Source organism: Lutra lutra, chromosome 2 (genome assembly GCF_902655055.1).
Source record: "Lutra lutra chromosome 2, mLutLut1.2, whole genome shotgun sequence".
In the NCBI taxonomy this organism is placed as follows: domain Eukaryota; kingdom Metazoa; phylum Chordata; class Mammalia; order Carnivora; family Mustelidae; genus Lutra; species Lutra lutra.
In genome coordinates, this window is record NC_062279.1 from 38,111,024 (window position 1) to 38,137,917 (window position 26,894).

Consider the following 26,894-nt stretch of genomic DNA (forward strand, 5'->3'; position numbering starts at 1 on the left):
ATATGGCCCATTGTTCTAATGGATGAGCACTAAATAACATAGGGTATTGACAAAATGATTATCCTGGGTTATCAAAGACAGAGAGGAGGAGAAAAATATTAAACAGTTAGTCATTCTAATTAGCATGGCCAAGAGGGACAGTACATACTTCTAGGAGACTAAAGAAACCAAGCACTTTAGTGAATTCAGCTGCACTATCTTCCTCATGTGACTACACAAAGCCAGTCCCTTGAAGATAAATATATCCAGTTAACTCCATTTAATACCAAGGTGAAAGACTTTTCTTCTAAACCTGATACACAAGCATGTTCTCCTTCATGAGAAAAACCTGATAAACTTTGGCAGCTTTAGGCTCTCTGCTGGAAGAGCTATCTGTTAGAGAAGGGTTATTAATATTCTCTCCATTCCCCCTCTAAGGTAGATCTAAGTTGAGAGGAGAGGATTGAAGGCAATGTCTATAATAAACTATCAGGTTTAGAGGAAGAGCATTGGTGCGCATATGTTCAGAAGGAGTAGAGATCATTTCCACTCAGAGAGCTCTGGAAACCTCATATTCGAGCCATATTTCATGAGAGCAAAATGACTGTCCTAGTTTCCCAAGGAAAAAAATATTTTAAAGGATACCAAAGTTTTCTGTGGGTATAAAAGGGTATGGGTGAGCAATGTCAAACCTTATCTGTTTGTTCTTGTGTTAGAGTCTTTGTGAGTGTGTAACAGTCAAGGGGAAAGTGTAGACGTTTTGGAACTTGTTTGGTAATACCTTTGAGACCAGGCTCTATTCTGAGCCATGAGGTGCAGGTGTAAATTTCTTGGCAGCTTTAGAATTCCTGTTCATTTCTCATGGCTGGTTTCCAAGTCTGTTTAACCAGGCGCATGCCCACACACTAGATTAGAACTGATCTCAAGCAGCCCAGAAGTTGCACTCTGCCTTCTGTTTGCATTTGGAAATGAATTAACAAGAAAGCTATAAATTCTGCCTTATTATGAGTAACAATAGATTGGTTGCATCAACTGTTCACATCTTCCCATTATGGAGGCAGTGTCTCACATACTGAGGGATACTCTGTCTATAGAAATTTATATACATTTAACACTTGACAAACCTTTGGAAATACGTTAGTGACCACTATATCCTCAAGACCAGCATGATGGAAAATGCCCTATGAGTCACTTAATGATTCACTAAACAAATGCTTCTTATCAAGTGCTAAACATTTGGTTATGTTAGTAATGCAGTGATGAAACAAATGTACAAAGTACCTGCCATCACAGAGCTTTCTGTCTGAAGGAAGAGACATGTGAAAAAGGTAATGGTCAAATACTGTGATGAGGCTATGACAAGGAGCCAAGGTAATTGTACTCCCTGTGGGAGAATGTAGGAAGGGAGGCCCGTCTGGAAGAAATGTCCTAGAAGATGATCATCTAGGGAGAAATCTAGAAGTTGAAGAGGAATCTATCTGAGGAGGTAGGAGTGTGTGTGTGTGTGTGTGTGTGTGTGTGTGTGTGTGTGTGTGTTGGCAAAAAGAGAGGAGTAAGGGCAGTGTTCCAGGAATAAAACTATGCAAGGCTTATAAGGAACTAAAATTATTTCAGTATGGATGCAGTGTAAACTGAGAGTGAGAGTTTTTAGAGGTGAAGTTGGAGAGGAAAATAGCAACCAGATCCCAAAATTCTTTCCAACAATATTAAGTTTAAACTTTCTCCTGAGGGCAATGCTGAGCTTATGAAGGTTTTTAAGCAGGGTAATGGCATAATGAGATTTACATTTTATAAAAATCCTCTGCCTGCCAAATGGGAAATAGATTGAAGAGAGAGACCACTTAAGAGACTCTTAGAGTAGAGGAATGATGAGCTAAAGGGCATACATGGAAATTGGAAAAAAAAGAAAAGATAAAGGAAGTAAGGAAAAAACTGAAGAGAAAGAATTTGACTAGATGGAATAAAAGGGAAAAATCAAGGTAAGCAGGAAATCTAGAACCAATTCTTGGATTCTAGTATCATTCTCTTAAAAAAAAAAAAAAAAGGAACCAGAACACCTTCCAGAAAACACTGATTCTAGAAGCAAGGCAGGAAATTTAAAAGATGAGCCTCAAAATCTTGTTATGCCAGAAAGTAAATAAGTGCAAATGAAACAAATAAATAAAAAATCCCAATAAATCAAACCCAATAAAACTCTCAGCAATATGTGAGTACATCAAAGAGACAGGAGTTACCTAAAAGAGTCCTTCATTGTAAAATCTAGAACAATCTGAGGAACAAATAGAGTAGAATTGGATTATAATCAAAAGTAAAAAATAAATATACCCACAAGTTTATAAATAAATGATACAATTAATGACTGATAAATAAATGAGGAGAAAAGACAATTCTCCCATGCAGAATAATACCAATTAATTTATGTAGATACTCCATTCTCACAGAGGTGTGGGGTAAGTCCCCCATTCCTCAAGTGTGAACTGTGTATAGTGACTTCCTTCCAAAAAGTGCAGTATGACCAACATGATCATGAGGCAGGTATCAAGGTTAACATCAACAATTTTACGTCATATTGATAACATGTACATTTAATATGATGTGATAAGAACAGCACTTTATTACCATTGTCTTTGCCTCTAAAACCCATAAACCCAGTTGAGTAATGAGGACAACACCAATAAAGAGGCATTCTTCAAAATATCTGGCCAATACCCCCAAAACTATCAAGATCATGAAAAGCAAAGGAAGTCTAAGAAACTTTCCCAGCTAAAAGGAGCCTAAGGAGACATGATTAATAATTATATGCAGTATAGGATTTTGGAACAGAAACTATATACTAGGTAAAAATTAAGGAAATCTCAATAAATTGTGGACTTTTATTAATAACAAAACTGATTCATTAACTGACAAATGTACTTCACAAACATAGATGTTAATAGAAAAAAGTGGGTGTGATGTCTATGAAAACTCTCTGTCCTAGATTTATAATTCTTCTGTGAGTCTAAAACTATTCTAAAATTTTAAAAAAGTAAACAACAAATGAAAATAGGAATGAAAACCATGAATTATTGAGCTGAGAAAGAACTAATTTGCTCAGCAAAGGGACACATAAGGTTTTATGGAGAGCCATAACATAATAAATTTTGTGCTTTTAAAAGTTAAACTATATGGATTAGAGAAAAGATGTAGAAGGGCAAATAGAACAGATAAGAAATTTAGGTCCATTGTAGTAAGAGTCTTTATTTGGTTAAATATCTGTACAAATGGAGAAAAATCAATAGGAGGGAAATTTAATGTTTGGCCACATTCTTGCTTGGGGAAAAGAACTCTCTCTTTAGCCCAGGGGATGGGCTATGGAGAGCCTTAAGATAAAGGTACTAGAGGAAATGCCTGATTGAGATACAACTGGAATGCTTCAAGTGGGGCAGTAAAATTTCTGGCACTGGGTAGCTGTTCATGTAAGGAAGGTGAGCTACGTACAGTTCAATAATAACTCAAGAGGGACAGTTTCTGTATGAAACAAAATACATTAAAATCAAAATTCCTTTGACCACCCTTAAATCATACATAAAGTATATGCATATCCTTATCCATAAAGTATAGTATACAAGGTTATATTATTTATATATATATATATATATATATATATATATATATATATATATATAAAACACAATATGGAGTAATATATATATAGTAATGTAACAGAAATATAATGGTAATTTTGTAGTAATAATACACATATCTTACCGAAAGAATCATATTTTTTTAAAGATTTTATTTATTTATCTGACAGACAAAGATCACAAGTAGGCAGAGAGGCAGGCAGTGGGGGGGGAAGCAAGCTCCCCGCTGAGCAGAGAGCCCGATGCAGGGCTCAATCCCAGGACCTCAGGACCATGACCTGAGCCGAAGGCAGAGGCTTTAACCCACAGAGCCACCCAGGTGCCCCAAGAATCATAATCTTTTTACTGTGAGTTATTCTCACTATAGGAGATAAACATCCCTTCTGAAAGAAATTCACACAAAGAAGTGACTCCATTTTAAGCTAATAATGTTTACATTTTCATCGTTTTAGTTGAGTCTTAGATTTTTGTCCATTCTGAAAATGATTTTTGATCCATTTACATTTAATTTAACTATTAAGTTGGTCAGATTTGGGGTCCTTTTTTACTACTTATTTTCTTTCACCTCATATATTTTGTATTTCCCTGTTTCTCCTTTCATGTTTCTTCAGATTTAATTGATCTCTTTTAGAATATCATTTAAATTTATCTCTTGTCTTTTAGTTATACCTCTGTATTTTTTGGTGGTTTCTCTAAGGATTATTATACACATACTTTCTTTTTTTATTAACATATAATGTATTATTTGCCTCAGGGGTACAGGTCTGTGAATCATCAGGCTTACACATTTCACAGCACTCACCATAGCACATACCCTTCCATAACCCAGCCACCCTATCCCTACCCCCCACCCCCCAGCAACCCTCAGTTTGTTTCATGAGATTAAGAGTCTCTTATGGTTTGTCTCCCCCCAAATCCCATCTTGTTATTTTTTTATTCTATTTAGAAATAATATTGTATCACTTCATATAAAGTGTTAGAACCTTACATTTCCATTCTTTAGGCTATAGTTGTCCATTTTATTTAGTCTCAATATGGTATAGAGATAAAGAAGGATATTTTATAATGATAATATAGCTAAACTATCAGCAAGATATAACAATTATATGTGCACATAACAACAGGGCCTCAAAAACAGTTTTTGCATGAAGCAAAAACAGAATATTAAGGAGAACAGATAATTCAACTTTAATAACTGGAGATGTCAATATCCCACTTGCAATATATATAGAACAACTAGGCAAAAGATCAAGAATGAAACTGAATACTTGAACAACGCTGTAAACCAAGTAGACCTAGAGACATTTACAGAACACTTAGCTCATCTACAGCAGAATACTTATTCTTCTCAAGGACACATGGACCATTCTCCAGAACACACCATATGTTGGCCCCTAAAGATGTGTCAATAAAAAATCTAAAAGGATGAAATCATGCTAAATATATCTTCTAACCATCACAGAACAAAATTAGAAATCAGTAACAGAAAGAATTATGAGACATTCATAAATATATGAAAATTAAATCACACTTTCAAATAACCAATGATTTAAAGAAATAAAAATGGTAATAGGATATATACACTGAGATGAATGGAATGAAAACAACATATCAAAATTTCAAAATTTATAGGATACAGCAAAAGCAATACTCAGATAGAAATTTATAGCTATAAATACATGCATTAAAAAACATAATAAAGGGGTGCTTGGGTGGCCCAGTTAGTTAAGGGTCCAGCTCTTGATTTTAGCTTAGATCATGAACTCAGTGTTTTTTTGGTTTTGTTTTTAGAAAAAGAGAAAGAGAGAGAGTACAAACAGGAAGTAGCAGAGAGAGAGGGAGAAGCAGGCTCAATGCTAAGCAGGGAGCCCAACCCAGGACTCAATCCCAGGACCCTGGGATCATGACCTGAGCTGAAGGTAGACACTTAACCAATAGAGCCACCCAGGCACCCTCAGGGTTTTGAGATTGAACCTTGTGTCTGGCTCCACACTGGATATGGAGCTTGCTTAAGATTCTCTCTTTCCCTCTTCCTCTGCCCCTATCCCTCTTAAAAATAATAATAATAATAATAAAGATCTGAAATCAATAACCTAACTTCCCATCTTAAGAAACTAGAAAGTGAGCAAAATAAACACTCTAAAAGCAGAAGGGAGTAAATAATAAACATTATAATGGAAATGCATAGAGACATAGAGAAAAACATTAAAGAAAATCAACAAAACCAGAAGTTGATTCCTTGAAAAGATCAACAAAATTAATAAACTTTTAGTTAGATTGACAAAAATGAGAGAGAACTCATAAATTACTAAAATCAGGAATAAAAGTGAGGACATCACTAATGATCTAATAAAGAAGAAATAAAAAGGATCATAAGTGAATACTATGGACAACTGTGTGCCAAAAAAAAAGACAATCTAGTGAAATTAAATAAATTCTTAGAAAAAAAAACTACAAAAACTGGTTTGAGAAAAAACAGAATATATGAAATAGACCTATATCAAATAAAAAATCCGTAATCACACTTTCCACACAAAGGCAAGTCTAGGACTAGATGGCTTCAATGGTAAATTCCACTAACCATCTTAAGAATTAACACCAATCCTTCAAAAACTCTTTCTAAAAACAAAAGAAGTGAAACTAACTAACTCTATGAGGCTATATTATATAAATGAGCCAAAGATAGCCCCTGAACTCAAATTTTTACATGTCTAATTGTTTTAAACAGAGATCAAATAAGCAGATTTTAGGCACTTAGAGCCTGCCTGATTTGGACACCCCATGAAACAATATTCCAAATCTGCTAGGCATAGATAAAATACATCTTGTAGATATAAAATCCTAATTGAAGCCTTGCTGCCTTCAGAGCTCTTTGATTCAGAGACATCCTGCCAGACTGCCCAGAGACATTACTTAGAATTGGAGGTCTGTTCTCCCAACCTTCTTTCCCTTAGTAGCTCCCTTGATCTCTTTCTGCATAGTGATACCTATACTATAGCCTCTAGATGGTCTTATACTATGAGGGACTTTCTCAGCATGCAAATCTGTTAAAGGACTACTCAAATAAATCTCCCATGTGCTACTGTCACCAAGTGGTCACATTTTTTTCCCTTGATCAGTCCCTAAATTCTTCAATCTCAATCTCACCACAGGCCTATAGTATACCCTGACACAAACCCCAGACAAAATCATTATAAGAAAACTATGCCAAATATCCCTTGTAATAAAAGTCCTCAACAAAATACTAGCAACTAAATTCAGAAAAGTAAGAATTATTCACCATGACCAAGTGAAAATCATACCAGGAATTCAACGTTGGTTCAACATATAAAAATCTATGATTGTAATTTATGATATAAATAGAATAAAAGACACAAATCACTTGATCATCTCAGTGGATAAATAAAAATCATTTGACAATTCCCAACAGTCTTTTTCGATAGAAACACTCATCAAATTAGGAATAGAAAGGAAATTCCTTAACTTAGTAAAGAGCATCCATGAAAAACCCACAACAAGCATCATACTCGCTGGTGAACTAAAAGCTTTCTCCCTAGATCAGGAACAAGACCAGTATGTCCACTCTTACCAGTTCTATCAAAAGTTCCCTGGAGGTTCTGGCCTCTCACTTTGCAGATTATATGATTTTGGATATAGAAAATCCTAAGAAATGTACCCACTCACAAACTACTAGTATGAATAAATGAGTTTTACAAAGGTGTAAGATACAAGATCAATATAAAAAGTTCACATGATTGTATTTCTATACACTTGCAATGAACAATCCAAAAATGAAATTAAGTAAACAATTCACTTATAGTTGCATGAAAAATAATACAATATTAAGAATAAGCTTAACAAAATAGATGGAAGACTTGTACACTGAATACTATAAAATATTGTTGAAAATTGTTTAAAAGATCTAAATAAAGGGAGAGTCATCCTGTGCTTATGGAAGACAATATTGTTAAGATGACAGTATTCCTCAAATTGATCTATAGAACAACATAAGCACTATCAAGCTTTAGGTGTTATTTTTAAAGGAATTAAGAGTGACCCTAAAATTCATATGGAAAGGAATAGCCAAATAAACCAAAAAAAGTTTTGAAAAAGAAAAAGTTGCAGCAGTGATACTTCTTGATCTCAAAGCTTACTATAATACTACAGTAATCAAGATTGTACTAGAATAAAAACAGACCTATACATCAATAGAATAGAATTAGTAGCTTAGAAATAAAACCACACATTTATGGTCATCTGATGTTCAGCAAGGTTGCCAAGACAATTCAATAAGGAAATAGTCTTTCAACACATTTTGCAGGTAGAACTGGATATTCACATGCAAAAGAATGAGTTGGACTCCTACTTCAAACCATACATAAAAATTAAATCAAAATTGATCAAAGTCCTGAATGTAAGAAATAGAAGAAAATTCGCTATAAATCTTTGTGACAATTAGATTAACCAGTGCTCCCTTAGATAAGATAACAAAAATATAAACAACAAAAATGCATATAAACGTAATCAAAATTTAAAATATTTGTGCTTCAAAGGATACTACCAAGAAACTGAAAAGATAACCCACAGATGAAAGAAAAAAAAATGCAAATCATGTATCTGCTAAAAGTCTAGTATCCAAACTATAAAAATCCAAAGAGAAAAAACACAAATAAATCAACTAAAAACTTGACAAAGGGGGCGCTGGAGTGGCTCAGTTGGTTAAGCATCTGCCTTCAGCTCAGGTCATGATCCCGGGGTCCTGGGATCAAGCCCTGCACTGGGCTCTCTGTTTAGTGGGGAGCCTGCTTCTCCCTCTCTCACTCCCCCTTGAGGGCTTGTGCTCTCACTCTCTCTGTCTCTGTGTCAAATAAATAAATAAAATCGATAAAAACAAAACAAAACAAAACAAATTTAACTAAGAATATACATACATATTTTTCCAGGAACACACAAATGTCCAATATGATAAGAGGCTCATGTCATTGGCCCACTAGGATAGTTGGAATTAAGAAGATAGGTAATAATAAATGTTGACTAGGAAGTGAAGAAACCAGAATACTCAGACATTGTTGGTGGGAATTATAAAACAGTGCAACCATTTTTGGAAAACAGGTTTGTAGTTTCTTAAGAGCTATCACATACCCCAGCAATTCCATTCCTAGATATATATCCAAGAGAACCAAAAGCATACATCTACACAAAAAATTTTACATGAATGTTCAAATTATTATTAATCATAATAGTCAAAATATGGAAACTACCCAACTACCCACTAACTGATGAGTTAATGAATGGGCAAACACTGCCCACTGATGGGCAGTGGACAAACTGATGAGTGGATGAGTGGACTGATGAGTAGACAAACAAAAGGGGATCCATACAATGGATATTATTCAGCAATAAAAATGAGTGATGTGATGTACACAAAAACAATATGCTAAGTGAAAAAAAAGACACAAAAGGGCACATATTGTAGGATTCCATTTACATGAAATGTCTGGAACAGGCAGGTTCAGAGACAGAATGTCTACTCATGGGGAGCTGTGACAGGGAAGCAAGGAAGAATGGGGAATGACTGCTGATGATAGAGGTCTTTATGGGGGTAATGAAAGACTCTAAAATTGACTCATGTTTGGATATGTCTGTGAATACACTAAAATCCACTGAATTGTATACTTTGGAAATGGTGAATTATATATCTGTTGAATTACTTCTCTCTCTCTTTTTTTTTTTTTTTTAACAACAGAGGCATAGGAAAGGATCATATGTATTTCAAAGAAATTAAAAAAAAGAAAGCCTGTTATGCTAATCTACATATTTATCATGCCTGGTGATTTTCCTTCCTTCTTGAAGATCTGATTTTCCATCTGGCATTTCTGGATAGCCCGAAGAACTCTTTAGCACTTCTTTTTGTACAGATCTGCTGGCAACAGATTCTTTAGTTTTTGTTCATTTGAAAATGTCTTTATTACACCTTTATTCTTGAAGAACATTTTCACTGGTCGACTAGTTTGTTTGTTTTTCTTTCAGTACTTTGAAGAGTTTCACTAACTTCTGGATTTAACTTTTTTGTTTTAATGAGAAATCATCTATAATTCATATAGTTGCTTTCCTCGTAGTATGTAATTTTTCTCTGGCTATTTTCAAGATTTTCTCTTAATCTTTTGTTTTCAGCACTTTGACTATGATGTGCACGATTCTACCTGTGGTTTTCTTTATATTTATCACTTCATGAGCTCCTTAAACATTTAAATTTGTGTCTTTCACATATATTAGAATTTTTGACATTGTCATACACTGCTATGGTGACTTTGTTCTTTTTTAATATTTTTTCTGAATTCTTTAGCTCAGATAATTTCTATTGATCTAACTTCAAGTTCACGGACTCTTTCATCAATCCAATTAATTATAAACACAGCCAGTGCAGGAGTGAGGGGGAGGATAAACACATCAAATAACTTTTAAATTTTGAATTTTTTTATCTTTCAGATCTAAAATTTTCACTTGGTTCTTTTCGTTTCTGTTACTAATTATATTTTCTATTTCCCTACTCATTATGAATATATTTTCTTTTATGTCTCTCAGTATATCCATTAGGTGGATCATCTCAGTATTTCTCCATTGATTGCATTTTCTTTTGAATATAGGTCACATTTTCCTATTTCTTCATATGTATATATCTTAATTTAATACTGTAACTGGACATTATGATTCATTGCATAAACTCTAGATTTTGTTATATTTCTCCAAAGAGTACTGATTATTAAAGCAGGCAGTGCACTTAGCTGAACTCATACTGCAAACTTTGCCTCCCCAGTGGTATGCGTGTTGGGAAGGGCAGCAGTGAAAATTACTGTTCAATACTTTTAGCCTTAACTAGGCTGTTTGTAACTGGCCTCATGGATGTGTTGCTTAGGTATTAGGTACTAGTTTAGGCAGAGTACATACATAAAATTTGAGCCAACCCCTCTGTGGCTTTCTCCTTTCTTTAATTTTCCCTCAACTTCCCAGTGCTATGTACTCCATTACTCTTTCCTCTGATTCTTCAAGCCAATAAGACCATGGGTTTATAGCTGACCAGCTTGGTCCTGTCTTGGATCAGCCCAAAGTTAAAAAGCTATAAAAATGTGAGAAATCACTCAATGTTGTTTTCTTCTTCCAAATATTCACTTTCCTGCTTGTTTTTGAATGTTCTTCATTGCCTTCAAGTAAACAATTTTAATACTTTGATCAGAGTTTATAAGTATCAGTAGGGGTTGTTGGTTGGATATGAATTACTCCACTATTACTAGAATAGATCATGAATGGGTAGCAACAATGGTGAATACCATTCACATGGTAACCGTACTTGGCAAAAGTGAGAACAACTAAAACAATATATATGAGGGGTGCCTGGGTGGCTCAGTTGTTAAGCATCTGCCTTTGGCTCAGGGCATGATCCCAGGGTCCTGGAATCGAGCCCCGAATCAGGCTCTCTGCTCAGCAGGAAGCCTGCTTCTCCCTCTCTCACTCTCCCTGCTTGTGTTCCCTCTCTCACAGTGTCTCTCTCTGTCAAGTAAATAAATAAAATCTTTTTAAAAATAAATATAAATAAATTAAAAAAATATATATATATATATGGTTAGCAATCATGTATGCGTATGTGGGTACATGGGTATGTGCATGTGTGTTATAGAGGCCAATGACCACCAATCCTTGGAGAACTTTTATGTCTGAGAACTAAAGTAGGAAACTTACAGATGTGCACTTGAAATTGAGGGAGGGCTATGGGACAAAGACCAGATAAAGGGATAAGTAAAAAGATAAAGTTGGCATTGACTTTTGAGGATTGTCAACAGTCTCAGGAATGAGGGGAATAACTTCAAGTGCCTCCCCTGTTGGTTTGCCAGTTGGGATATAGTTTGCTCAGATTCAAGCTAAATACAAATCAAAAGCTTTTTACTCTCACCACATACCTGTATCAATTCTTACACTGCCCTTGGACCACAGAAGTCCATGGTTATCAAAAGAATAGAGAAGGGACAAAATAAAACTCTTTCTTATAGGCCTAAGGTAGGATCAGTTCACTATTAAAACTGGACCTGGGGGCACCTGGGTGGCTCAGTCGGTTAAAGCCTCTGCCTTCGGCTCGGGTCATGATCCCAGGGTCCTGGGATCAAGCCCCACATCGGGCTCTCTGCTCGGCATGGAGCCTGCTTCCCCCTCTCTCTCTGCCTGCCTCTCTGCCTACTTGTGATCTCTCTCTCTGTCAAATAAATAAATAAAATCTTAAAAAAAAAAAAAGAAAAGAAAAAAAGAAAAAACCCGTATTGACCATTTAAAAAAAAATTGCTTAAAAACAAAACAAAACAAAAAAAAACTGGACTTGGACCATCTGATATACCAAATCCTATTCTGAAGGTGAAACTACCCATAGGCCTAGCATGCAGACTCCCAAGGAAGTGTTCCTCTGTGGTTCACACTGACCTAGATGGAAACTCAATGGAAGATAATGTGAGAAGAGACACTGGGAATGACCCAGCCCAATACCTTCATTTTATAGAGAGGAAACTGAGGCCCAGAGAGGTAAAGCAGATCATCAAGTTCTCACAGCTATTAGTAACAGAACTTGGAACTCACCTCCAAGGTGACTTTGAGTCTTACATACTGAACATTAATGATTCACCAGGATTTTGTGAAACCATGGCTTTCCCCAAAGGGGTTCATACTGAGCAATAGATGCCTATCTTTCACATCTAAAGGCAAAGGAAATCAAGACTTATTTACAAAACGGCAGTGCTTGATAACTCATTTCAAATCATTTAACAGTTTGCCAGCTGGTATCTGTGAAAAGCTATGCTACCACTTCACTGGTCCATTAGCTATTTCAGTAAATGTATCATTATTTGTCATACTTTGTAAAAATAGACTCCAAATTCAAATTATTGCATATTTTTGTTCATTATTCAGGTCTAAGAGCCCACTTAGCTAACGTAGGCATCATACACACCTTCCAAATAAAAGATCTGTTTTGGTAAATAACGTTTCTATTGGCAGCACACCACCAGCTTCTGTATTTCCAAAGAGATCTTTAGTTTTATTGCTTTGTATTTTTAAGTTAAAGAGGTTTTTCCAAGATTTTAGGAGAAATTTTTCCATTTCTTACAGTAAAAGCATGTAAACCATTTGGGGATTTTAAACACAGCCTTTAAGTAATATTAAAATGCTTGAATTTCCTACTAACAAGGAAGTTTCCTGAACGCAAGAACCATGCTTTCTTCATTATTGCATCTCCAGCATTAAACATGATGTCTATAACATAATAATCACCTAGTAAGTATTTGTTGAATGACTAATGGATGAATAAAGAAAGAGATCTTTCTTTCAGTTGACTCCATTATAAAAAGCATCTACAGGATTGAGTTTCTCCATTTCCATGGAGCAGCTCGGGTCCTGGGCATACAGCCAATCAAAGGTTCCAGACACAATTTATCAGGATGTCTGCTTACTCCTTCCTTACCTCAACCTCAAATATAAAATCCCATTTTCTTGGGAAAACATTCACAAGAGATGATAATTGCCAGTAGCAGAACCCATTTGAAAAATAGATTGAAAGTGTAGAACGGACTACGCTTTGTCTGTTGTTTGATTTTTTTTTCTTTCCCATTTATCTAAGCATTTACATACAGAAGATACACCAAAATCTTCAAGAAGAAAGCTTTTACAGTATTTCACCTACCACAACAATCACAATGCTATAGGCTTCTTGAAGACAGAAGAATGTCTTCTTTCACATTCCAGGACAATGTCATCTTTATATTCCAGGGTTTATTACAATACATGGTAACTGTTCATTAAAAATTATTCAAAATAAGACAGTGAACAAAAACATCAGTAGGTATGTTCTACTTTGAGAAAACCTGACATTTGTTTCATATACTTTAATATCAACTTACAATCAACTTTGTAGAACCCTACCTACTGCAGAAAATTAGGTCTGTCTGTAGCAGATTTAAAATAAAAGAACATCAACACTGCTTTTTTTTTCAATGGAGTTTGAGCCATAATTTTAGAAACAAACAGTTTTCCTATTTGTTGAAGGACAGGTTTCTCCTGATTTTGCATCTTTTTGCAAACATCCTTTCTTTTGTCAAATGAATGCATGCTGCTAACAAAGCCAAGAGCTATTTAAGATCCAGTGCAACAGAGACACGTTCCTAGAACCTTAGGAAAACATTGTGCTGAGCTCTTGCAAAATACTATCCTAGTTCTTGAGCTTAAACTAAACAGTAGAGATCTGCAGTCAACACTGAAGAGAGGCCTTAAGGCACTGAGAAAGAAAAATGACTCGGTTAGCATCTTCACATAATACCATCAGCTTCCTCAATGTAGCCCAAATTGGAACCTACAGATCAATTAAGTGGCTTGGATTTTGGTGGGCGTTTTGATGTTGCTTCTGTCCTTTTGTTGGTCAACCCCTCAGAGCCATGGACTTTGATTCCACATATCAAAGTTGAGGCTGTCTCTAATGTATTTACCAATTCTGAATTTAGACATCCAAGTTGGTGTGCAGTTCTCTGTTTAAGGGGCACCTGCACAATACATATACGGAGGCAGAATGATTCCGTTGTAAAAGCCTCACTCATCTTTTTTGAAGCCTAGTCGGTGATGATAAACACTTAGCCAAGCTTCTTTAGACAGTGTTCCATTTATTACCTTCATTAATAACAATAATGGACACGAATCTGTCGAGGCTAAAGGAAGAATTGCCCTACGCGATGTAAACAGACTACTGTGAATGTTTGACTACATTCCTTGTTGGATTTGAGATTAAGCAGAAATTTAAGTTATTACTCATATTATTCATTACATTCGTGTTTTTTCCTATTAGTGTTCCCAAGGGCTTGCCAAGGTGTCTTTCAGAATTTTAATTCTCCTCTTCCCTTAAATTTTGTTGAGGGTAAGAGTACACTGACTGGTAAAGAGAGAAATATATTTTCACTGTCCCACTTCTCCTCCAGCCCTCAGTCCTCTCCAGGCCTTCACACAGGCTTCTGCATTGATTCCATCTGGTTTTTGGGCTTCTTGAATCTCCCACTCCAGTCCATCACACAGTAATCCCCCTAAAGCACATGAGACCAGCCATATCCCTACTCAAAAAAATAAAATAAATAAAAAATAAATGTCTGTGGCTGTCAAAAAAAGTACAGGTTTGCCTGACATGCAAGGTTATTTATAATTTGGCTTTGCTCGGTCTTCCCAGCTTTGTCTCACTTACGCCATGTAACCCCACTGAACCTGATCACTAATTATGCTCACACTTTTCCCTTCTTTCCATGCTTTTGGTCATGCAGCTCTCTTGGCTCTGGAGAACCTGGTCACCAGTTTCCATATGTATGATGCTAACTCCAAGCTAGAAGTAATTTCTCCTTGATTTTCAAATCCCAATGCATTTGGCTGGAGTAACTCCCAAGCTCTCATTTCTTTTTCATATTTGGCATTATATTTATTTCCATAATAGTATAATCTTGCTCTCCTCCCCTTCTTCAGACTTTAAACTCTTTGAGATTTAGAAGACAAGTCAGACATTTCAATATTCTATATAATTTCAGCCACAAAGCCTGTGCATAATAGATACCTAGTAACTGTGAATGAGCGAACAAATGAATGAATGAATGAATGAAAATGATCTCTTCTATATCACGCTATTTTCCCTCTTCAATAATATGACAGGAACATGAACCTTGTAAGCCGTTGAATTATCTAACCCAAAATGTGGGCTCTGAAGATCAGAGTGAGTCTATATGCAACAGCTGAGGTGTCAAAACACATTAAAAATAAGAATGCAAAAATAACCAGGTGTAATCTAAGCTGAGTATTTTCTTCTGGCACCTCTTCCCCTACCATTCAATTTAGAATTGTGTTCTATAATTATCATATCTGCTTAAAGGTCTTATTTTCTGCTGATTCTTAACTAGATAAAATACATACAGCTTTCAGAGATTGAAAATATTAGTATAAGGAATGAACTAATGTTTTTGTTTTAATTTATTAAGTACAATAAAGGCACCTTACTTGACAAAGTAATTTTTTATCAAGTATTAAGCACTAGGAAATGTTCAATCATCAATTTGAGACTCATAATTCTGATTGTACTTAGAAACTGGAAAATATAGAGTATGGTCTGGAAGTTGGTTAACAGGATAAGACCATTCAGATCCCTGGCCATTCATTCAGGACCTTCTATCAGTAATGTATTGTGCTGGACTCTGTCAGTGATGCAAAGAAGAATAAGACATGGGCCACCCTGCCCTTAAGAAATTTTGACAAGCCCAAACTGGGTTAAAAGTATCAGGACTGATAAAACCAAATGCTCAGAGCTGGGATTCATGCTTCAGAAGAAGGCTTTCACAGTAATGTGGGATGTGGCATGTAAGTTAAGAGTAAATCAGGCCCTGCCATGGAAGAGGCGACTGTCAGGGGCTCTGAAGGGTCAACTGCCTACCAAACTCCGTTGAACTCACAATCAGTTTTTGTTTTTTTTTTTCTCATTTTGTTCCCATTACTTACATGCTCAGTGCTACTATTTTAATTCAATTTGGCATAATTTCTCACTGGATTAAATTAATAGGTTTCTAAAAAATCCCCATCTTCTGTCTAATTCCCTGCCCCACCACCCTTCACACTGCTGTCTATAGCAACTTCTTTTAGAAATACAAATTTCCTGCCAAAAATCTTGAAATCACTCCCACAACATTCAGGGTTAAATGAAAGTATTCAACTCCTACCATGATCTGACTCTATTTCTCCAGCTACTTCCCCCATTAATCCCAAACCTGGCATTAAGCTCTAGCCACACCATATATCTCACCAAAGGAACTATTTCCCTTGCCACCATGCCTTTTCATAGGTTGTCTTCATCCTGAAATGCCGTCCCACTCCACTGCCTAATATGAGTATCTTCCAGTTGTCTTTCAAGGCTCACTTGACTCCACTGAGCTTCCCACTGTCCTCTTTACATTTTTATACTTAAGTGGTCTGGCTCTTCTACTTGCCCAAGTAGACAAGGCTTAATCAGTGGCCAGAATTCTCTGTTCTAAAATGAAGACTTCAGTGTGTACTTGTTAGGTCCATTTTCCCCCATGAATCAACTACCCTACCATGCCCAAATACACCCAATACATTCCAACTTCATAGCCTTGCTATTCTGCAGTAGCCAATACGCTGTTCCTGAGCCTGGTTTCCTCCCAATTCAATGATTGCCAAGAAATTTCTCTTCTCCAAAACACTCACTCACTCCTAGCCAACACCACAACACCACAACAGTTGTTCTTTCCTTTAAATACTAAAGGAACTCCAGGGTGTTTTGTTTTGTTTTTAGCCCTGAAAACCAGGAACAAATGATGGTTCTCTGGCCAGAAAGTGTTGCTACCCTAAAAATCTGCTAGCGGCATGAGAAATGTAACCTTGAACGAAGTAAGTATGCAAAAGGCATATTCACAGGAATGACAGGAGCAAGACAGAGGGAAGAGAGGTGACCTAGAGTGGAAATGAAGCAAACCCATCGGCAGAGGAAAAGTGGATCATGTGGATTCACAAGTAAGATGATCTGCCAACACCTATGTGCACTTAGAAAAAATGAAAACTCTCACAACGACCCATTTAGATCTGCACACCGTGACTCTATCTAAACCCAATCTCAGCTTTTAGCCCTCTTATTAGCTTCAGGCGCTCTGATGACCATTAGTCCTCAGATGTGCCAAGCCCCTTCCCCACACAGGGCCATTTGCACTCGCTAGCACCTCTGCAAAGAATGAACAGATGCTTCATCTCTGGATCCTCCCCTCCCCCATTGAGATCACAGTCCAAAAGGTCAGCTTCTCTGTAAAGCTGTCACTAATCATCCCATTTAAATAACCTACCTCCTACTTCATTATTTATTACATCACTCCACTTTCATCCCTTTAGCATTTGCCACAGGCTAAAAATATTTTGCTTCTTTATTTTCTGCCTTCTTCCCAAGATAGAGACCTTTTTCTCTCACTCACTGTAGTATCTCCAGCACTTTGTGCCTGGTATACAGTAGGAGTTCAATATTAGCAGATGAACAACAAAAAAATGAATGAATAAATAAATGAAGAATCAGAGAGGAAACCGAGCAATAACATATAACAAGCTTCATGTTTCTAAAATCTTGATTGGAACTTCTGTTTCTGTCAACTCATATGGATATTGGGAGCCCACAACCAAGTTGTTAATGCCAATTAATTTGGTCCCCAAATCTTTGGAATCCCGCAGGCCTATTGGATTGGCCACGTACAAAGTGCGTATGGTTGTTGGATGAAAAAAGGATGGTTCTTGGGCAAAAGCACACTTCAGATGGTATGGTATGTCCCGTCTCTGCAGACCCCAGTCATTATATCCATCAGGGCAAGCCCAGACCTTGGGCAGAGGAACATAGAAAGGCTGAATTTGTTGTTGTTGTTGTTGTTGTTGTTTTCATGAGGGTAGGCAGAAATCTCTGTTAGATTTTAGTTTAAAAAAAAAAATGAAATCCTTGGCTTGATGTGTCTATTGCATACATTAATTCCAACTGTAGATGAGATGTTCTTCAGGCTAAAGTCTACAAGAGTGTGACAGAATAGTGGGACCACATACGCCAGTTGTCCCCTTGCTTTCTGACTGATTGTGATGGTTTGAAAATATCCCCACATTCTCTGACAATCTTTTTCTAAAAGATGGCGTCTAATGGTCTACCAGCCCTTGAATAGAATGTGATGCAGGTTGATGTTATGCGACCTTTAAGTATTCCACCTGATCTCTCTCAAATGTCTCGCTCTGTGACATTTCTTGCTATGGCCACCATAGCAGGAGCATCTAAGACAAATCCTGGGAAAGGACCATGAGGAGAAAAACTGAGGCCTCCTGGCAACACATGAGTGAGGCACTTTTCTTTCTTCTTTCATTCAGTTTTTAAAATTTTCCAGAATCACTTAGCTAAGCCACTCCCAAAAGAACCCCCCTGCCCCCACAGAAACTGGGAGATCCATTGTTTTTTTTTAAGCCTCTACACTTTGAGGTGATTTTTACACAGTAATACTTGGACTGGTTGCCTTTGAAAACTGTTTGGTTTTGTTGTTGTTGTTGTTATTGTTTTGCCTGTATGTAACACCTTTCTTTCCACTGGAGCAGACCCAATACCAAGGACCTCTGTACAGTATCTTAGGAAACGAGACATAGAGGGACATCACTGAATGATGGAACTAAGCTGTCTACTGTCTGAGATATGAGCAAAGACCAAACTAAGATTAAGCGGGACAAAATATGAGACAACCTGTTATCACCTGAAAGTCCACAACAGAAATAACTCAAAGAGTAAAAATCTCTCACTCCAGTGTTCTGTTCATTTTGAGATAGGTCTGCTCTTTCTGACGCACATGGGTCAGAAAATTTAATGATTTGAAGTCCTATATAAGCTTCTTGTATCCCTTGGAAATTAATCCCTACTCCCACTAGTAAAGGCAGAAACTGCATTATAGAGAGAGTAATAAATTCTAATGACCCCTCAGGGAATATGTTTTCTCTTCACAGAACTTTGCTTCCCAATACCAAGCCCTTGTGAATAGTGAATATGATTTCTTTGCATTCCTATATTCACTCCAGCTGAGATGGAGTCATGAACGTGGGGAAAACTCTTTTTATTAAAGCTATATAAGGCACTTTGTAAGTGATTCATTCCCAGAAAACTGAGAGTTGACCATCACCATTCTATACTTTAGTTCAAAGCAAGTTTTATGCATTTAAAAATAGATATGTCCCCAAACTCAATTGTTTTTTTTAAGAGTTAATTATTCAGAGTTCTATTTGGTCAATGATGAGTCACTAGAAAATAATCAGGAGTTGTAGGTCTAGCCATAATTTAGAAGGGAAATGGTCATGTCATTTCTCTGGGTCTCAGAATGCTGCTCTGTAAAAAAGATACAAAGAGAGAAAGAAGAAAAGAAGGAAAGATAGGAGGAAGGGAGGAAGGCAGGCAAGGAGGGAGGAAAAAGGAGTATAATCCAATGATGTTTGATACCCTTTCTAACACTATCTGTTTATATGTTCAGAAATATTATTAAATTTTCGAATAAGATCCTTTACTCGGTGTCTTCAGATGAGAATTGCACCAGATTTCTAGTTTCCTCTGAAACAATGAAATGACTCTATTTTCTACCCTACAATGTTTAAAAGAGTAAGTAATAAAGATCTGCAAAAGGTATACTCTATATCCACCTAACTATAGTTTCATAGTTTATATTGTCACTATTTCTAAATAAGAAACTACCTAATACCTGTGTTTTATGTTAGCAAGAAGAATTCAAGTTATAAAAACCTCTAAATTACTTTGTGATCATTGAATTTTGTAATTTCATAATTCAATGACTTCCTTTGTTTTCTACATTGTACTCTATATTCAGAGAAGGGTGATTATTTTTCTTGTTAAATTAAAACTTCAGTGTGGAGACATCTGTTTTCTGGAACAAATAACACTAAAGTTGAATCAGTAACCAGGTTATGCATATTAATAACCATTTAGGCCAATCCCACTTAAATTCTTTGCTAATCTACAAGAATCATTTTTAAACTTATATTTCCCACTTGAAGCAAAGGAAGGCAAGAATGCTAACACAATTCTATAGTTTCCAATCACTAAAGACTGTGAATACCAAAAAATACAAAAGGTGCAATTTCTTGTGTTATTTAATTATATACTAATAATGGGTAGAAAGTTATGTGTAGATTACAGGAATCAAAAGCAATATAGAAAAATCAACTGCATTTTCTATATCAGTAATCAACACATAAAATGAAATTTCAAAAAAATTTATATTTGCATTAAACAGAAAATACTTGAGGAGATGTTTTTAAGTGTGTAAAATGTTTACACTGAAAACTATAGAATGTTGCTGACAGAGCTTGAAAAACATCATAAATAATTAAATAGAGGATGTTCATGGACTAGAAGACTCAGTACTGTGAAGAAATTAAATAAATCTCCCCAAATTGATATATAGATTAAATTTAATCCCATTCAATATCTCAACAAGCTTTCTGTGTAGAAATTGACAAGCTGATTCTGAAATTTATATTGAAATGCAAAGGATTTAGAACAGCCCAGGCAATACCGAGGAAGAAGAACAAAGCTGAAGAGCTTGCATTACCTGATCTCAAGACTTCCATAGTGCTAAAAGAATCAATTCAATGTGGTATGGGCATAAACAAAAAAAAAAAAAAAAAAAAAGAAAGAAATCAACGGACCACAATAGCTTGGTTATAAAGAGACTCGTGTGCAATCAATAGATTTTCAAAAACTGTGCCAAGATCACTCAAGGAGGAAAAGAAAATATTTTAACAAATTTTCTGTAAGAATTTGGTAAATGCATGAAAACAAAAATGTATTTCAACCCCTATCTCATACCACACACAGAAGTTAGTATGGGATACATCATAATCCTAGATATGAGAGCAAAACCTATGAAATTTGTAGACAAAAACATGTAATACCATCTTTGATCTTGAGTGCAGGCAAAGCTTTTTCAGATATGACACAAAAAGCCATGATCATAAAAGGGAAAAAAAGATTAATCAGTCTTTTATAATTTAGTAATGTCTGTTCACCAGACATTTAAGGAAATGAATAGCCAAATTGCAAATTAGGAGAAAATATTTGCAATACATCTATCTTACAAAGGATGTGAATTGAAAATATATGAAGAGCTCCTACCTATTATTCAATAATAAAAAGACAAACAACCAACACTTTTTTAAAGTAGTCAAAAGTCATGAATAGACAGACACCTCACAAAGGAAGATATAAAATGACCAATAAGGACATTAAAAGTGTTCAACATTGTTAGTAAACTTGGAAATGCAAATTAAAGCCATAATGAAATACTTTTCTACACCCGCTAGAATGGCTAAAATTTTGAAAAATGAAAAAACAAATATTGGTGAAAATGTGGAATTTGTGCTGCTTTGGGGAATGAAAAAGAATGCAGCTACTTCAGAAAATATGTTGACCAATCCTTACATAGTTAAAAATACTCCCAACTTTATGACCCAGCAATTCTACTCCAAGATATTCACCAACATAAGTGCAACATATGTTGGCCAAAAAAAAAAGAATGTTCATGAAAGCTTTATTCAAAATAGCGTGCGCACACAGGCGTACACACACACACACACACACACACACACACACACACACAGGAAATTGAGAGGAGAATAGAAAAATTGTGGAAATTTATATAGCAGAATATTACCCAGCAATAAAAAGCAAGGGGCTACTCCGCTTTATATGCAAGAAATGGATACATTTCAAAAACAATATACTATGTAAGAGAAGACAGACACACAGACACAAAATACGCGTCTGCTCCATTTATATGAGACTTAAAAATAGGCAAAACTAATCTAGGTGAAAAAACAGGGAGAGTGGGTCCCTGGAATGGGAAGTTGGATGAACTGGGAAGGGGCATGTGGAAGAGTTCTCAGGATAGATAAATTATATCTTAATAGGTGTGTGGGTTACACAGGGGTTTGTATTGTCGAAATCCCCTGAACTATATAACACTTAATGTATGCATTTCACAAGATGTAAAACAGACATCATTTTTAAAAATCAATAGAAAAAAATAATTTATTGTAAAAATCATATGGCCAGTATCTTTTTGGAAAGTAAAAATGATTATCATGTTAAGAATGTAGGCATTCAAGTGATTTTTAAAAAACTTTTTCTTCTTCTATCTACTCAGCAATAACTGAGTACCTACTATGCATCTGTCATTATCCTAGGCATTTTGAACACATCAATGAGCAAAACGGACATCAATGTCTGTTTCAATCAATCTATAAGAGTAGGGAAGAAGACAGAAAAATCAGGAAAACCGTAATAAGTAAGTAAGCGGTATAGTGCTTAAAAAGCTGAGAAGTTCTGTCTCCCTCCTGATCCCATCTAACCTTAAGAGACTCTTAATCTCACAAAACAAACTGAGGGTTGCCTGGGGGGCGGGCGGGGGGGAGGCAGGTATGGAGAGGTTGGTTGGGTTATGGACACTGGGGAGGGTATGTGCTATGGTGAGTGCTCTGAAGTGTGTAAACCTGGCGATTCACAGACCTGTACCCCTGGGGCTAATAATACATTGTATGTTAATAATAAAATAAATAATAAATAAAATGAACTTTAAAAAAACTGAGAAGTTCTATGAAAGAGAAAATCTGAAATGTTGCCATATTGTGCTCTAGCTGCATGACATGAGTTTTTAAGAAGTTCTGGATATACCTATATTCACTAATTAGTAGTTTTGTCCTTAGTCATTGATTGATAATGCATTAGAAGCATTCCAGAAATAGGGGTATGTGTGTGTGCATGTGCGTGCTGGTTTATTGTCATTGCTGTATTCCTCAAACTTTTGTAATATTTAATGCCTGAATAAACATATATCAAAATGTCACTTGGGGTGGGTGAAAAGGTTGGTTTCAAGGACATGGTGTTCGATGCTAATCGCATCTCATGTGCTACTGAGTCATAGTCACATTGAGTTATCAAGTCAAAGAGCAGCCCTTTTTGTCTTCTGTATAAAAGACAAGCTGCTCAGATGTTACAGAATTCAGACGCCCAAGTCATTAACTGTGGTTGTACATAAAAGATGCAACACTGATAATTCAAAACAGACAAGAAGAATGTGCTCTAGAAATAATTCTTCTACAAGTCATAATATCTGGCACAAAACATAAATAAAGCCCTATTTTTCTCCTTCAGTGCCCTGCCGTGAAGGAATCACTGAGCCAACTTGTTATCTGCCAGTAACAGCGAGTTTCGGGAAGGCCTTCAGCTATGGAGAGACTCTGTATTTTTTTTAACAAGACATAGACAGAGAATACAAGAAATCCCCCAAGAAAAAGCAATAGCACCAACAATTCAAAAGGCTCTGAGATGAAATTAGCCAACATTCTGTCATATGAAGCCCTGTGTTGTTTTTCTATAGCTAAAAACAAACTCGGAATAAAGTGTTTTTAATGTCTGTTCTTATTTGTTGTTCTTAATGACGTATCTTGGAAAAATCCATCTCTAATCAAGCTCTATAGAAGAACTAATGGACCTCCAATCCTAAATCTGTACAGTATTAGATTATTCTTTTATGATAACGTGTTTATTTGCCAGCTTATGCTTCCCCGTCTCTTTGCCTGTACATATATGATTCTGCTCACATGGAAGGCTCGCTGAAATGCTACCCACATTTCTAGTTCCCATTCAAATCCCCTTCCTGGGTGAAGTCTTCCTCAACCAACAAAACTAGAGGTTTCCCCACCCCTTCAGCTCACGCAGCTGATCTTAAGTCCCACTTATCTGGTCTAGAATTATACCAGTGCATTTTCTGACTACAATGAACCCTCTTGGAGGCATAGCCCAGTTAGGGGAAGAAGTGTAGGCTCCACACAGACCCCAGTTTAAACTCAGATTGCATTCTCAAAATTGAATTGCAAATTTTGTTATTAGCGCTATTATGAATAATGATCCTTGGCCAGCCCATAAAAGCTCATCTAACCCATATAACACTTGAGGTAGAGTACTCACAGCACCCTTCGCAAAATAATTTTCCTAAGAATGTGTATTTTCTCAGAAAAAAGTATTTTATGTGATTCTATTCTACTTACACACTGCCAACATGAGTTGATCAAAAATGTTTAGGTGATCAAAAAATGTTTAAATGGTTGTTGGTGATGAAAGACCCTATCAAATCTCATTAATTGGTATATGTCTTCCTAAGGAATCCACGAAAATGATCCTCCCCTAGGGTTCCCAAGTCTCTACTCAGCAGCTTCTGTGAAACCCCATATGAATTTCAAATGCTGCATGTTTCCATCACTTGAGAAAACATCTGGCAGGGTGCGGTAAGGAAGCTGAGTATTGACCATATGCTGGAACCATCTTACCTCAGCGTCCCAGATACTTCTATTAAAGGGACTTGGGTTTGTTTTAAGTTATTAATTAGACTCAACATGCTGCATTCATTTGGGCTGGATTCATAAAGGCACAAAAGTTTTAATAAGATAATGTTATTTGGCCCTTGTAGCATCTTCTATCATACCCCTCATTTACAAAAGCATTCATGAGCCAAGGCATTTAAAGATAAAGAAGAGGTACGCCTGGGTGGTTCAGTCAGTCAAGTATTTGACTCTTGATTTCCCCTCAGGTCATGATCTCAGCGTTGTAAGATACAGCCCCGTATCACGGAGCTTGCTTGAGATTCTCTCTCTCTCCATCACCCTCTGCCCCTCCCCTCTCCTTCTTTTTTAAAAAGTGGGGGGGTAAAGCAGAAGGAAGGTATCTGGATCATATATGGGTGGCTTCAATCTGAAAAATAGTCAATAAAAATATGGAAATAACAAAGAGTTTGAAATGAAGGAGATTATAAAAATTAAGCTAGTTTTCTGCTCATTTCCTTTCCCTTCTATTCCTTTTAGATGAGCCTAGATTTTTCCTTAGTAATCCATGCAATCTGTGAAAACACAATCTTTCTCTGAAAGCCCAGTTCTGAGGCAGACATTAAGAATTTCTCTTACCTCTTAGTTCCCCCATATCCAGAGTTGTCCCAAGTTGTTCTAATAAAGCAACTCTTGCTGCATTCTTTTTGTGTTTCTTGCCATCGTAATGTTGCTGGGCCATGAGAGGATTGTTAAACCAGGCTGCACAGAGCCCACAGTATCTGTCCGAATCTCTTCTTTGATAGGGAGATGCGACCACTGGAGCAGTGTCCACCCGTGGAGGTTTAAGTGAATTCAGGGGTGTTGCTGTGAAGGAAAACAACCAGAGAGAGCCACAGGACAGGTTAGTCCATTACTAGTAAGTATACTCAGTCCATTACTAAGTATACTTCTCTTCAATATCTGAAGATGGAAGAGTCTCAAGTTCATTCTAGAGCTCGAAATCCAGAGCTTACTGAAAGCAGGAAAATGATCTTTGCCAGCCTTCATTTCTGAAGCTGGGATACCACTGAAAATTCCTGATTTATTGAGATCAGATTTCTCACGTTGTTATGCTTAAATGTGATAGTTTAGGGGACCATTCCTTAGGAAAAAATGAAAGATTTTCAAAAATAAACTCTTGGAGGTAAGAGAGGGATCCACCAATCAAGTTGCAGCCAAAGCTTGAAGTAAACATTGACCACTAATGGCCTGAAAGATTCTGAATGAATGAATGAGACATTTGTATGTTATAACTGGAAATAACCAAAAAATAAAGGATTTGCCCAAGTGATAGAAGCAGATCTTTCATGTACAAGAATTGTACCAGTCGACAAAATCATGCTAATTTTATTGTCAGTTTCTTCTGTTTACTGTGATAGGTTATTTTCAACTCATACCTGCTAAAATTGATGTTGAAAGTACAATATTGTTTTAAAAGACCAAAAGACAAACAGTGTAGAGCAGATGTTGCTTATCTAAACCGAAAAGGCATAATAACACTATTTTAAGATTGCTCAGCCCCAGCTATTAATTTAACACATTCCATTGTGAGCTTTCAGTTATTTTTGGCCCAGAAGCAAAAAAGAACCTAACTCAAAGGAGTTTACTAACAGAAAGTAAAAATAACTTCCTTCTGCATTACAAGATACAATTTGCTTTCATCCTCACAGTAACTACGACTTAGATTACTGTTCTATATTTCACACGATGGACTTCCGAGATGCCAAATCATTCCCTGGATGATGACATATCTAGTTACGGTAAAGGCAGGACTCCAAACCAAATCCTTAACTTCCAAGGCCCGTGTTCCTTATAATACCTCTCAAGACTCTTTTTATACTTCTTAATAAGCAATTTTATAATAAGCAAATTTATCTATTTTTCTAGACCTCAGTCATCTTTGTTCCACATAGGATTTAATTTTGGAAAAAGGTTCTAATCCAAATATTTTACAAAAGAAAAAGCAATTTAAATTCTCATATGGCCCATTAGTCATAATGCAATATAGCAGTACTTTCTGCTACGTAGGAGTGCAGTTGGCAAACCATGAATATTAGGGTCATTCCAAGGAAAAGCCGAAATCTGGAACCTCAATAACAAGTAAACACTTAATCAACTCCCCAAACTTTCAAATCAGTTTAACGTGGGCTTTTTTTTCCCTCAGATTAAATAACAGATATACAAATAAATACTTGCTAAATAACATTTTGAGTCAAGAAATGACTAGTACTGTGGCAATACCTTGAAAAAGTATTTTCTTCTCTCTCCAGAGATTTTATCAGATAGAGAAGTTTTAGCTAG

The 26,894-nt window shown here is 36.1% G+C and overlaps 1 protein-coding gene across 1 annotated transcript in view; it reads right to left on the reverse strand.

Moving 5' to 3' along the window:
* Nucleotides 1–26,894, reverse strand: part of ZMAT4 (zinc finger matrin-type 4) — a 347,134-nt gene that overhangs the window by 98,783 nt on the left and 221,457 nt on the right. The window contains exon 5 of the mRNA XM_047717168.1: nt 25,191–25,418. Coding sequence (XP_047573124.1) covers nt 25,191–25,418 — 228 coding nt within the window. The remainder of the gene's footprint in view (nt 1–25,190; nt 25,419–26,894) is intronic.